At 38.7% G+C, this 14,149-nt stretch overlaps 1 protein-coding gene across 2 annotated transcripts in view; it reads right to left on the bottom strand.

Moving 5' to 3' along the window:
- Positions 1 to 794: 794 nt before the first annotated feature.
- EED (embryonic ectoderm development) overlaps positions 795 to 14,149 on the bottom strand; it is a 44,049-nt gene continuing 30,694 nt past the window's right edge. Inside the window, exons 10-12 of one of the 2 annotated variants that reach the window (XM_002708655.5) lie at positions 2,345 to 2,503; positions 1,524 to 1,597; positions 795 to 1,132 (exon numbers count right to left, since the gene is read on the bottom strand). In XM_002708655.5, the coding sequence (XP_002708701.1) occupies positions 1,006 to 1,132; positions 1,524 to 1,597; positions 2,345 to 2,503 (360 nt within the window). In that variant the 3' untranslated portion in view covers positions 795 to 1,005. The remainder of the gene's footprint in view (positions 1,133 to 1,523; positions 1,598 to 2,344; positions 2,504 to 14,149) is intronic. The other variant, XM_070076476.1, reaches the window with a different exon arrangement.

The raw sequence follows: 14,149 nt of genomic DNA, 5'->3' as shown, positions 1-14,149 counted from the left end.
TAATCCTCATTTCTTTCATTATTTGACCTAGTGCATTTAAGTTGTGTCCTCATTCTATTTTGAAATACATATGAGCCCTTTCAACTTTTTGAATCCATAATCCTCATTTCTTTCATTATTTGACCTAGTGCATTTAAGTTGTGTCCTCACCTCTTTAGCTCTAATAACAAGGTTACTAATGGTCTAGTTGCAAATCTAATGGTAATTATATGTATTTTTAATTTGTAAAAGATTAAAGTAATACTATTACATATTCTGACTTTATAGAATTTTAAACTACCTATTATGAAACTATTATGGAAATAGTCATTTAAAATGATAGTATTTCAGAAAATCTGGAAAAATGAAATTAAAAGTTTATTTTGGTGCAAAGTACTTTGAAAGCCAATGCAGTTTTTCATATATGTATTTCCATACACTTTTTGAAGATCCTTTATAAGAAATCAGAGAAAATACAATTTGCAACAATTACAAAAAACTTAAAAAGTACTGCTCTAATTGCCTTGCATGTATTAAATCATTTGATCCTCACAATAAGATTGAGGTAGATATTACTCATTTTACACATGAGGAATCTTAGGCACAGGAATGCTATGTTAATTATCCAAGGTCACAGTTAGTGGCAAAGCCAATATTTAAATTCAGTTTAGTTCCAGGGCTTATACTTAATCTTTACTGCATATGGCTTTCTCCAGTTAAGTAAACTATAAAAGATAATCATTACAAAAAGATAAGGCCTAATTTTATTACCACTTTTTTTCATCACACTGAAAATAATTAAAATAACACACAGCTTTACAAAAATAAATTTTTATTAAAAGCAATAGAGTCTGAGCAGGAAGACAGTACAAAGAATGTAAACAATGTAAACATCACTACATTCAGCTCAGCCTGATTGAAATGCTGAAATACAATTCTAAATGCTCTATGTGCCCTTACTAGCAAGATACATTAATTCTACTTTACACAGACAACACATTCTAACTTTGATTAGAAAGAAGAGTTTCACCGTAGTCGATCCCAGCGCCAAATACTGGCATCATCACAAACAGCTATAAGAATGCTGCTATCCCTGCTAAAACTGGTTTGTCGAATAGCAGCACCACATTTATGATGAGTCAGTGTTGTACATCTAGGGAAAAACAAACAAACATGAGAACAGGCTAAATACCATATGTACTAATTTTGTTAGTATGCTTAAAATAGTGAATGAGAAAACGAGCATATAAAAAGCACTTAAAACCAGAAGGAATTCAACCTTAACTTTCATAAAAATCTTAGGAATATTTAAATTATATTGGTATATTTGAAATGTATATAATTTATATACAAGATAAATAACTTGTGGCCAAGATACTCAAGAAAAACAATACTGAAACGAAAAACAAATACTTTAATTCTGAGACTCGTAAATGTTAAAAATGATTTAAGGATAGTATCACATATCAATTGTTTCTTCTGTATTAGCTTAAAACTTTAGAGTAAAAAGCAGAATTTCTGCACAGAAATTTCCAAACACTTACTTGGCTTTATGAGGATCTTCTACTTCTAAGTCCCAAACATAAAGTTTGCCAACCTGATTGCCCAATGCAAGCATCTGTACAAACATATTTTTAAAAACAGCAAATTAATAAAATCTCAAAGCTCTAAATCAAACAATCTCAAACCATTTTATTTCAGAAAAACCTCAGTTCTAGCCTCCGACTGTGCTCTTCTTTGGAACTGCTATTTCTGATTTGCAAATAGGAGTAAGTAGAAGAGTAATTATTACTTCACAGTGTGTCTTCAGAAATAAGGCACTTTTGCAAATTTGTGAAGGACTTTACAATTTACATTGTTAGTTGCCATGTCACTCTTTCTTCTGCCTTAAAGAATTTTAACAAACACTGTGAAAAGCATTTCCAAAGCTTTCTTACAGAAATAAATATCCAGTTCATGTTAGCACAAAACCCTAACAACATATTTCTTTAAAATTTGAGGTCACTGGTGTTTTGTCTCTGTCTTCCATGCTCATTTTTCTCTCTTTTTTTTTTATGGAATAAAGCTTTATGTGAAGATTATGAACACTCTAACCACTAAAACATTAAATCTTAGGATCAGGTGTTACCCAACATACACACCTAACTTTCCTATTGATACCTCACAACAAATTTCATTCATATGCACTGCAGAGGGTGTGCTGAGCCACAAAGTTAGAATGGGTAACATCAAAGGGCAAAATAACCAATAGAAAACATCAAGGTAGATTCTTAGGAAAAAAGAACAAGGACACAACAGAAAAAGCTAAAACTGCAAAGGTCTTTCATAAGTCAAACAATTTCAAAATATAATAATATGTTGCTACCTTTTGCCAGAAATCCATAGAAAACCTCATGTACCAAATGTCACATTGGCTGTAATCAAATCGCCCAAGAATAGTCACATTAGACTCACTAGGTTTAATTTTATCTATATCATCTTCCATTTTGCCAGGTTTCCAGCATACAATGGCATTTTCACAAGACTAAAACAGAAATGAGAAAAAGAAGTATTAAACTGTGGAATGGAAATTTAAAAACTTAAAGATTTTTTTCTTCACTATCATTTTAGAATTGACAGATCTTACAACATTTATTAGATTCAAAGTCCACACCTGAAGATAAGAAATCTCAACAAAATCATATAAAAGAATTACATTGTATGGAATATTTATTCTGAAAGTTAGAATTTCTCTTCCAAATCAATCAAGTTCAGTTTTAGACACTTTGGTACCCAGTGACTTGAAGTGTTTTATTGTACAAGTATCATTACAAACATGGAGTTTGAGAATACAGGGCTCTTCAAAATCTGGCCATAGAGTTCTTTAGTTTCATTTTTCCTTATCAATTTCCTATTCCACTTCCAACTTAAACTGTTAATCCTTCATCCATACACAGTGTCTGTGCCACATAATAGGTGTTCAATAGATGTCTCAAGAAAATTAATGAACTTACTGAGATCAGGTTATAAATAGGATAACAGAAGGCAATAAGAGTGGTGGCTTATTATCAAGACACTGTTATGGGGACAGGATCAAAACAGACCACAACGTTACACTTTCTTTAACCTATAACATCAGATCTTTGTGAACACACTTCACACACTTCTGCCTTAGCAGCAACTGATAACTGTGGGCAGCATTTGTATTACTTTATAGGGTAGTGGTTTGTCCAGTAAGGGACTTCTGACAATGTATGTGGCCTCCAATGGAAAGCGGTCAGATATGCTGCTAACATTTTACAATTCATGGGACAGTCCTCCACAAAAAAAATTTTTTTAAATTTGCAACCCAATCTCCATAGCACCAGAATTGAGAAACCCTGGTGTAGGTTCCCCCTGGAGCTTATATGATAGTCTATATAGTCACAGGTGGCAGCCCTGTAGAAGTCACCAGCATTTTAACAGTTTAACAAGGCCAAAAGAATATTAAGAGGAGGGGAAACATAATTTTTCTTCTCTACCTTTTTTAGATTTGGGAAATTCTAGTGCTGTGTATTACCTGATAAACAAGTTCTTAACTGTAAGTATTTTAGAGATTACCTGTTTACACTTGGATTAAGTGCACAGTTGAATGGATAGTCTTGGCCCCAATCCTACTGAATCAGAATCTCCAAGAAGGAGTAAAAAAATAGAATTGCAAAATAGCTCTTCAAGTGCTCCTTACTGACTGCACTGGTAAAAGATTCTTAATTATTACAGTCTAATTTGTGGAAAACTAAAGCAGAGAGAGGTAAAAGAATTTGCCAGAGCTAATGAACACTAGAGTTCAAAATCATCTAGAGAGCTTTTACAATGTACAAATTCTCTGGTTAGTTCTTATGCCAGATTTAGAATCTCAGGGAGCAAGGTTTAGGAAACTTTTTTTCATACCCTTTTAGTGATTTTCATGCAGAATAATTTAGTTCAACATCTCACCCAAAATTTTAAAATCCCTTCCTGTAGTCTTAAATTGTCTTTTTTTTCCTTCTGCTACCAAAACAACAAAGTAGACATACTTTTCCCTATTCAGCCCACTAAGTATAACTCAGAAGTCTAAACTTCATATATAAACCAAACATAAGACTCTGAAAAGGAGAGTGAAGGCATAAAACTAGGAACCTTGAAACATGAACCATACAGTGCCAAGTTTCCTGGGCTATCTTCTGCCTGGTTCCAAAAGAAGAAAGCAACTCAGAAATGCTAATAGAATAAGAAAAAAATGCTCTTTTTAGCTAAAGGACTAAATAAGTAACAGCCTAACACGACAACATTTCACACAATAAATGTTGTACTTCAGCTAAATGATACAAAAAAAAAAAAAAAAAAAAAAAAATCTTTGGACCCCATCATCATCTGAACCAGCAGTAGGGCCAATGAAGAACTGTTCTTATTTCCTAACTAAACAACTCAAGTACATACCCTCTGATTCCCCCCATCCCTGCAATAATGAGATGACCCTCCTCCTGCTCTTCCTCCTCCTCCTCTCTAGCTGTTGGAATCAGAGAAGGACTAGAGGAGTCAGGACATTCCAACTCCCTAGTGGTTAAAGCCACCAGTAACTCAGTGCCAGTGAAGACCATGACTAGAGGGCAGTAATGAAGCATTCCAATCCCACCAAGCTAGGGTGGTATCAGCTGAAGCCTAGTGGAAAGCGTGAACTCCCAACCCCACCAAGCAGTAATGAGGCACCATCACCAAATCAACTAAGTGGTAAACCTGGACTTGACCCCAAATGGAAATCACAAGGCAGTGGTTCCCTTTCCCAAATGAAAATATATCAGAAGCAGCTTGCCATAAGAGATCTAAAGATCCAGAGTAAGCCGGCGCCGCGGCTCTCTAGGCTAATCCTCCACCTTGTAGCGCACGGGGTTCTAGTCCCGGTCCGGGCGCCGGATTCTGTCCCGGTTGCCCCTCTTCCAGGCCAGCTCTCTGCTGTGGCCCGGGAGTGCAGTGGAGGATGGCCCAGGTGCTTGGGCCCTGCACCCCATGGGAGACCAGGAGAAGTACCTGGCTCCTGCCATCGGATCAGCGCGGTGAGCCGGCCGCAGCGCGCCAGCCGCGGCGGCCATTGGAGGGTGAACCAACGGCAAAAGGAAGACCTTTCTCTCTGTCTCTCTCTCACTGTCTACTCTGCCTGTCAAAAAAAAAAAAAAAAAAAAAAAAATCCAGAGTCTCCTGGCCTCAATCAGCCCTTAAGGCATTTGGATTGGCTGAAGAGCCTATGAGAGTATTTTAGGCATGGAAAGCCAAGACACTCTGGGGAAAAAAAAAAAAAAAAAAAAAAAAAACTAAATGAAAGATCTCTGCAAGTGAGATACCAGTGGAAAGAACGGGGCCATCAAAAAAGGAGGTACCTTCCTCTCAAGGGAGGAGGGAACTTCCACTTTGACTATGACCCTGTCGGAATAAGATCAAAGTCGGCGAACCCAAAAGGCCTCCAATACCTTGGCAACTCATGACTAGAGCCTAGGGAGATTCCGGATGCCATAAACAAGAGTGTCAAATTGTTAAGTCAACAACAGGAGTCACTGTGTACTTACTTCTCATGTGGGATCTGTCCTTAATGTGTTGTCCAATGTGAAGTAATGCTATAACTAGTACTCAAACAGTATTTTTACACTTTGTGTTTCTGTGTGGGTGCAAACTGATGAAATCTTTACTTAATATATACTGAATCGATCTTCTGTATATAAAGACAATTGAAAATGAATCTTGATGTGAATGAAATGGGAGAGGGAGTGGGAGATGGGAGGGAAATTATGGGGGGGGGGGCGAAGCCAATGTAATCCATAAACTGTACTTTGGAAATTTATATTTACTAAAAAAAAGATCCAGAGTCTCAGTAGCCAAAAAAATCTAGGTCTCAATCAAACATCACTCATACCAAGAATCAGAAAAATGTCAAGTTAGACGAACAATTAATAGGGGTTGGTGTTGTGGTGCAGTAGGTAAAGCTGTCACCTGCAAATGCTACCATCCCATATGGGTGCTGGTTAAAGTCCTGGGTATTCCATTTCTGATCCAGCTCTCTAACAGCCTGGGAAAAGAAGATGCCCAAATCCTTGGGCTGCTGCCACCCATATAGGAGACCCAGAAGAAGCTCCTGGCTTTGGCATGCTCGCTCGCTCTCTCCCTCCCCCTTTCTAACTGTAATTCTAACCTTCAAATACATAAACAATAGATGCCAACACTAAAATAACATTTCAAAATTTATGATAAAGATTTAAGTAGACATCATAATTCTTTACTAAGCACAAACCTAATTGAAAAAATCTCAACAAAGAATCCAGTGGGAATTTCAGAACTGAATTATATATTATTATAACCAAAATAAAAATAACAATCTATTGACTAATAACAAAATAAAATTGAAGAGTCAATAAAATTAAAATGAACAATAGAAATTACCTAACCTGAACAAAGATAAAGACTTTCTTAAAAATAAATAAATCAATAAAAGTTGCAGGGACCAAACAAAAGATCTAACATCATCACAGTCTCAAAGAGAAGGAAGAGAGTAAACTCCAAAAAGAACTGAAATAATAGTAGTTTCCAGATCTGGGACAAAATGTCTCTAACACTTAAAACCTGCCATGGAATTCAAAAAGGTCAAACACCCCAAACAAGATAAACTCTAAGAAATGCATACCAAATTACATCACACTCAAACCTCAAACTAAAATATACTCATTTTCAATCTGAAAGCTTAAAGATAAAAAGCCCTGAAAGTTGCAAAAAAGAACCCCTTAACAATAAGGGGGAAAAAAAAAGCCTAATGCTACTAAATTTCTTCTCAGCAACTATGGAGGCCTGAGAGGAGGGAAAACATTTTACAACTATTGAAAGAAAATAACTATGAAGCCAGAATTCTATATTCAAGTGACTTTATCTTTCAGGAATGAAGGAAAAAGGAGACTACTCTCGGATGAAGAAAAACTAAGACAAAGTTTGTCCCCAAAAGACTTACCCTAAAAAATAATGGCTACAGGAATTTTCCTAAGCAGAAAGAACATGATTTAAGAAGAAATCTTGGAATTATCAGTAAGGAAAAATAACAGAAAAAGCAAAATGAATAAATACAAACTTTCATTTTCCTCTTCAGTCTTTGGGGCCAGTGTTACAGCACATAGCATTAATAACAGCAGCATCCCATATGAGTGCGAGTCCCAGTCTCAGCTGTTCCACTTCCAATCTAACTGCTTGCTAATGTGCCTAGGAGGACAGCAGAGGATGGCCAAGTGCTTGGGTCCCTGCCACCCACATGGGATACTGGGATGAAGCCTGGCTTCTGGTTTCAGCTCGGTCCAGCCCTGGCTGTTTCATCCATTTAGACAGTGAGTCAGCAGATGGAAGATCTCCTTATAAATAAATCTTCTTTAAAAAATTATAATACTGGGGCTGGCGCTGTGGAGTGGTGGGTAAAGCTGCCACCTGCAGTGCCAGCATCCCATATGGGTGCCAGTTTTAGTCCCAGCTGCTCCTCTTCCAATCCAGCTCTCTGCTATGGACTGGGAAAGCAGTAGAAGATGGCCCCAGTCCTTGGGCCCCTGCACTCATGTGGGAGAAATTAAAGAAGCTCCTGGCTCCAGACTGGCCCAGCTGCAGCCACTGTGGCCATCTAGGGAGTGAATGAACCAGCAAATGGAAGACCTAACTCTCTCTCTGCCTCTGCCTCTCTGTAACTCTGCCTTTCAAATAAATAAATAAATCTTTTTAAAAAAAATTATAAAGCTGTGATGTGATACTATGTAGTTAAATATGAAGTAAATATTTATGACAATTATATTATAAATAGAAAAGAAAAAGTGATATAAAGCAAGAGTTCTGTACTTTACTTGAATTGGTAAAATGCCCAGAGTAGACTGTGAGAAACTAAACACACACACACACACACTATAAGCTCTAAAGCAACTACCAAAACAGCTACACAAAGAAATATATTCAAAGACATTGCAGACACATAAAAAGGAATTTTAAAAAGATGCTCATATAACTTACAGCAAGGCAAAAAGGGAAAAAAGTGAGAAATTAAAAATATAATGGCAGACTTAATGTAGTTTTTTAAGTTAAGGATTAATGTATCAACTTGGATTAGCAGAGTAGACTTTAAAAAAACTAACCAACCTAACACAGAATTAAAAGTTTACTTTGATGCAAAAACAATTTTTTAAATCCATGTATATAGGGGACTTAAAAGGTTCATGAAAAATGCATATTATGGAAAAACTATGCATGTAATTTCAAAATTTTCTGCACCAAAATAAACTTATCTGTTAATTCCATTTTCCATGAAATTTTTTAAAAAGATTTATTTATTTGAGAGGTAGAGTTACAGAGAGAGAGAGAGACAGAGAGGAAGGTCTTCCATCTGCTGGTTTATTCCCCGGATGGCTGCAACAGAAGGAGCTGGGCCCATCCAAAGCCAGGAGCTTCTTCCGGATCTCCCCTGCACTCACATCTTCTTCTGGATGTGAGTGCAGGGGCCCAACCACTTGAGCACCTTTCATCGCTTTCTCAGGCCATTAGAAGGGAGCTGGATTAAAAGAGGAGCAGCTGGGACTAGAACCCGAGCCCATATGGGATGCTAATGCCACAAGTGGAGGCTTAGCTGACTATGCCACAGCACCAGCCCCTCCATGAACTTTTTAAATTATTCTTTTATATCATCTAAAAGAAGCTTATACAAATACACAATATTTATAGATTAAAAACGTAAAAGCTTGGGGCTAGCACTGTGGCTACTCCCTGACCAATCCAGCTCCCTGCTAATGCTCCTGGGAAAGCAGCAGAGGATGGGCCATGCGCTTGGGTCCCTGCATTATGTGGCATTACCTGGAAGAAACTCCTGTCTCCTGGCTCCAGTTTGGCCCCGTCATGACTGTTGTGGTCACTTGGGGAGTAAACCAGTGGATGGAAGATTTCTGTCTCTTCCTCTCTCTCCGTAATTCTGCCTTTCAAATAAAATAAATCTTAAAAAAAAAAAATTAAGCAAACAACAAATAAAAAATGGTGCAGTGGCATCATGGCAGGTTAAGCCACCATCTGCACTGCAAGTATCCCATATAGGTACAGGTTTGAGTCCCAGCTGCTCCGCTTCCAATCCAGCTCCCTGCTAATGCACCTGGGAAAGCAGCAGAGGACAGCCCGAGTACTTGGGCCCCTGCACCCACGTGGAGACCCTGAAGAAGCACCTTGCTTCAGAGCCTGGCCCAACCCGAGCCATTTCAGCTGTTTGGGGGGTGAACCAGCAGATGGAAAATCTCTCTTTTCTCTTCTCTCCCCTCTCTCTGTGTGACTCTTTCAAATAAATACATAAATCCTTTTTTCAAAAAAAAGTAAAAACTTGAAAAAATGTTACATAATAATAAAAGGGTCAAGCCACCAAGACACAGCAATACTGACTAAATATGTATGCACCAAAAAACAAAGCTACAAAACATGTGATAAAACTGTCAGGAAGAAGGAAATCCACAATTATAGTTGGAGTTTAACATCCGTCTCTAATAACTGATTAAAAAGTAGACAGAAAGGCCAGTGCCCTGGTTCACTTGGCTAATCCTCCGCCTGCGGCACTGGCACCCCGGGTTCTAGACCCGGTTGGGGCACCGGGTTCTAATCCCGGTTGCTCCTCTTCCAGTCCAGCTCTCTGCTGTGGCCTGGGAGGGCAGCGGAGGATGGCCCAAGTGCTTGGGTCCCTGTACCCGCATGGGAGACCGGGAAGGAAGTACCCGGCTCCTGGCTTCAGATCGGCACAGCGCTGGCTATAGCGGCCATTTCGGGAGTGAACCAACGGAAGGAAGACCTTTCTCTCTGTCTCTCTCACTGTCTATAACTCTGTCTCTCTCTCTCACTGTCTCTGCCTGGCAAAAAATAAAAATAAATAAATAAATAAAAAAGTAGACAGAAAAGCAACAAGAATACAGAAGAATTCAACAACACAATCAACCAACAGTATCTTTTTGATATTTACAAAACACTCTACCCAGTAGCAGAAAACACATTTTCAATCTCTTCTTGTAAAACATATCCAAATCGTAAAAAAATTCCAAAAAAACTTAAGCAATTGATATAATAATCTAAGCTCCCACCTGAAGAAACTTTTAAAGGCTGAGTAAAACAAACCCACAGCAAACAGAAGAGGCAATAACAGTAACATTTAAAAAAAAATAATCCAGTAAGGGGCAGACATTTGGTGCAGTGCTTAAGATGCTACTTGGGATACCAGCAACCCATATTACAATGCTTAGGATTGAGTCCAGGATCCCCCTTCATTTCCACCTTTCTGATAGTGCACACCCTGGTAGGCAGCAATGGATGGCTGACGTTCTTGGGTTGCTGCCACCCACATGGGAGACCCAGATTGAATTACAGGCTCCTAGCTTTGACCTGTTACAGCCCTAGCTGTTGTAGCAGGGAGTCAACCAGAGGAAGATCTCAGTTTGTCTCACTCTTCTACTGCCTTTCAAATAAACAAACAGCTGTTCTTTGAAAATACCAATAAAATGGACAAACTTCTACCAAAAGTAACAAAAAATAGATAAAAACTACCAATTTCAAAAATAAAGTAGGGGCCGGCGCTGTGGCACAAAAGGTTAACGCCCTGGCCTGAGGCTCCAGCATCCCATATGGGCGCCGGTTCTAGTCCTGGCTGCTCCTCTACCAATCCAGCTCTCTGCTATGGCCTGGGATAGCAGTAGAAGATGGCCCAAGTCCTTGGGCCCCTGCACCCATGTGGGAGACCTGGAAGAAGTTCCTGCCTTCGGATCAGTGCAGCTCCGGCCATTGCGGCCAATTGGGGAGTGAACCAGTGGATGGAAGACCTCTGTCTCTGTCTCTACCTCTCTAACTTCGTCTTTCAAATAAATAAAAAATAAATCTTTTTTTTTTTTTTAAAGAATAAAATGGCTTGTCAATAAAGACTCAGCAAACATCAAAATTATCAAAAGAAAACACTATAAACTGAGAGTGCATTTAAATTTTACCTGAGATGGAATGGCAATGCCTCAAATAGCACAAATAAATCACAAATCACCTAAGAGGAAGTAGTTAATTTGAATAGCCCCATAACTCTTAAGGAACTTGAATTTGTAATTTTAAACTCTTCCCTTCAAAAATTTCTAGGCCCAGAAAGTTTAACTAGAAAATTCTACCAACCATTTAAGGGAGAATTAACATCAACTGTATATACAACCACTGTCAACAAATGGGAGAGGGGCTGGAGCTGTGGTACAGTGGGTTGAACCCCTGCCTACAGCACCGGCAACCCACAAGGGTGCCGGTTCGAGTCCCGGCTGCTCCACATCCAATCTAGCTCTCTGCTATGGGTTGGGAAAGCAGTAGAAGATGGCCCAAGTCCTTGGGCCCTTGCACCTGCATGGGAGACCTGGGAGAAGCCCCTGGCTCCTGGCTTCGGTTTGGCCCAGCTCTGGCCGTTGCAGTCATCTGGGGAGTGTGAACCAGTGGATGGAAGACCTGTCACTTTCAAATAAACAAATAAACCTTTAAAAATTAAAATACTTTTTGATGCAACTGTTAAATAATAAGGATTTATAAAAATTACATTATAAGTGGAAATTATATTATAAATTATATAATATATAAATTATATATTATATATAATTGAACTGGTAAAATGCCCACACAGAGTAGACTGTGGGAGACTCAGAAGAAGCTCCTGGCTCCTAGCTCCGAATCAGTTCAGTTTCTGACCCTTGCAGTCATTTGGGGAGTGAATCAGCATATGGAAGACCTCTCTCTGCAACTCTGTCTTTCAAATAAATAAATTAAATCTTCAAAACAAAACAAAAGACAAAACAGATAGTCTTAATAAAGCTTATATTTCAGATTCCTATCTGTTAAAAAAAAAAAAAAACGGGAGACAGGATACTTACCAATTATTTTATAAAGCCTGTTTATCAATAATACCAAGACAAAAAACAGTACCAAAAAAAAAAAGTTTCAGACTAATAACACAATTTCATGAACACAACTACATAAATACTTAAAACTAGCAAATAGAATTCCACAAAATATAAAAAGAATAAGAACTACCAGGACAGGTTTACTCCTGGGATAAACAAGCCAAATTAATATTTTTTAAAAAATCAATCAACACAATATACTGTATTAATAGGCTAAAGAAGAAAAGACATGATTATATCAACTGATGAAAAATCAACTGACAAAAAGCACCCATTCATGAATAAAGTCACAAAAACTTAGGGAGAAAACTAATTAGAAAGAGAATGTCTACTACAATGTGAAAGACTAAATGACAATGCAAATATGCCTGCTGTTAACACTGTTATTCCACAAAGACTGATGTTTCACCAATGTGAGAAGGCAAAAAAAGGAAATAAAAGGCATAAGATCAGAGATGAAGAAATAAAACTGTCGGGCAGAGCCAAGATGGCGAATACTGAGGGGGCGCACCAACAGTCTGGGAAAAGATAGTTTAATAAAAGTGGAGTTACTGTAGCCTCAGGAAAAGGCTCAGGAAAAAACTGCAGAGGAAACTCTTCTGGATCTAGTGGATGTGACACGGAGGACCTACGGGGAGAGCAAGGTCACCCACCACGTGGAAGCCCCGCTGCAGAGTCTGCGCACCAGCGCTGGAAGGGGAGGTGAGACAAAAACCTCGGTAACCCGAGACATTGGTAGGGAAAGGCAGAAAGAGCCTACAGGGAACGAGGCCTGAAGCCCCACTGGGGAAAGTTCACCAGGCTGACTGGAGGAGAGAAAAAAATGAATATAAGTGGAACCAGCACGGACACTAGCCTCTCTCTCCACTCACCTTACAAAGCCGAGCAAGACAAAGAGCAGGTGCCACTTTATGTATGTAAAGTGGCGCCCACCATTAGCCAAGCAGAAAAACCTGACTCTGGTGGGGAGAAATAACAGGAGGTTAAGACCTAGTGAAAGTGTGGCGCTAACGAACTGAGACTGTGAAAATCTGAAGGGGGCGAGAGAACTGAGTACACAAACTCGGTAACCTTGGCAACCTGGTGAGAGACTGCGGAGAAATTTGAGACCACACTGAGGGCTGCATAAAGTCTTTGTGTGGTCCCAGGGGTCCAGCAGACTAATACCCACAGGGACCAGATTTCATACATCAACTACCCTCAATTCCACTCAGCTTTGTGGAATCACTTCCCAACTGAGAAAAAAAAAAAAAGAGAGAGAGAGAGAGAGCGACCTCGAGCAAGTGAGAGAACAATCTGGGTGAGTCACCTTTGGCACACCCTTAACCCTGAAGAACCAAACAGAGCTCTCTGGCCACACCCATCACAGCCTCTAAGGATCCATCAAAAGTAGACAGTCCACTTAATCTACAGTCATAGTATAACGAGAAAAAAAACACAGCGAAGAAACCAAAGAGTATCTCCAATATGCCAAACAACAAATGCAGAAACCAAGGTAACAAGAACAAGGAAGACACTATGACGCCCCCAAATGAAAAAGACACCCCAATTCAAGATTATGAAGATGATGAGATAGAAGAAATGCAAGAAGCAGATCTCAAAAATTGATAAGAACATTAAGAAGTTCTCAAAAACAAATTCTTGAACACCAGAAATCCTTAATGGACAAGATAGAAAATCTCTCTCACGAAAATGAAATATTAAGAAGGAATCAAAATGAAACGCAGAAACTAGTAGAACATGAAACTGTGATAGTGACAAGAAATCATAATGAAATGAAGAATTCAATAGATCAAATGACAAACACATTAGAGAGCCTTAAAAACAGAATGAGTGAAGCAGAAGAGAGAATATCGGGCTTAGAAGACAGAAAACAGGAAAGTATACAGTCAAACCAAAGAAAAGAAGAGGAAATTAGAAATCTAAAAAAATATTGTTGGGAATCTACAGGATACTATTAAAAAAACCCAACATTCGGGTTCTAGGAGTTCCTGAAGGCATGGAGAGGGAGAAAGGATTAGAAGGCCTTTTTAGTGAGATATTAGCAGAAAATTTCCCAGGTTTGGAGAAGGACAGAGAAATCCTAGTGCAGGAAGCTCATAGAACCCCTAATAAACATGATCAAAAGAGATCCTCACCACAACACATTGTAATTAAACTCACCGCAGTGAAACATAAAGAAAAGATCCTAAAATGTGCAAGAGAGAAACATCAGATTACTCCCAGAGGAT

The sequence above is a fragment of the Oryctolagus cuniculus genome, chromosome 1, assembly GCF_964237555.1.
Source record: "Oryctolagus cuniculus chromosome 1, mOryCun1.1, whole genome shotgun sequence".
In the NCBI taxonomy this organism is placed as follows: Eukaryota; Metazoa; Chordata; class Mammalia; order Lagomorpha; family Leporidae; genus Oryctolagus; species Oryctolagus cuniculus.
This window is presented reverse-complemented; position numbering and strand designations above follow the sequence as displayed.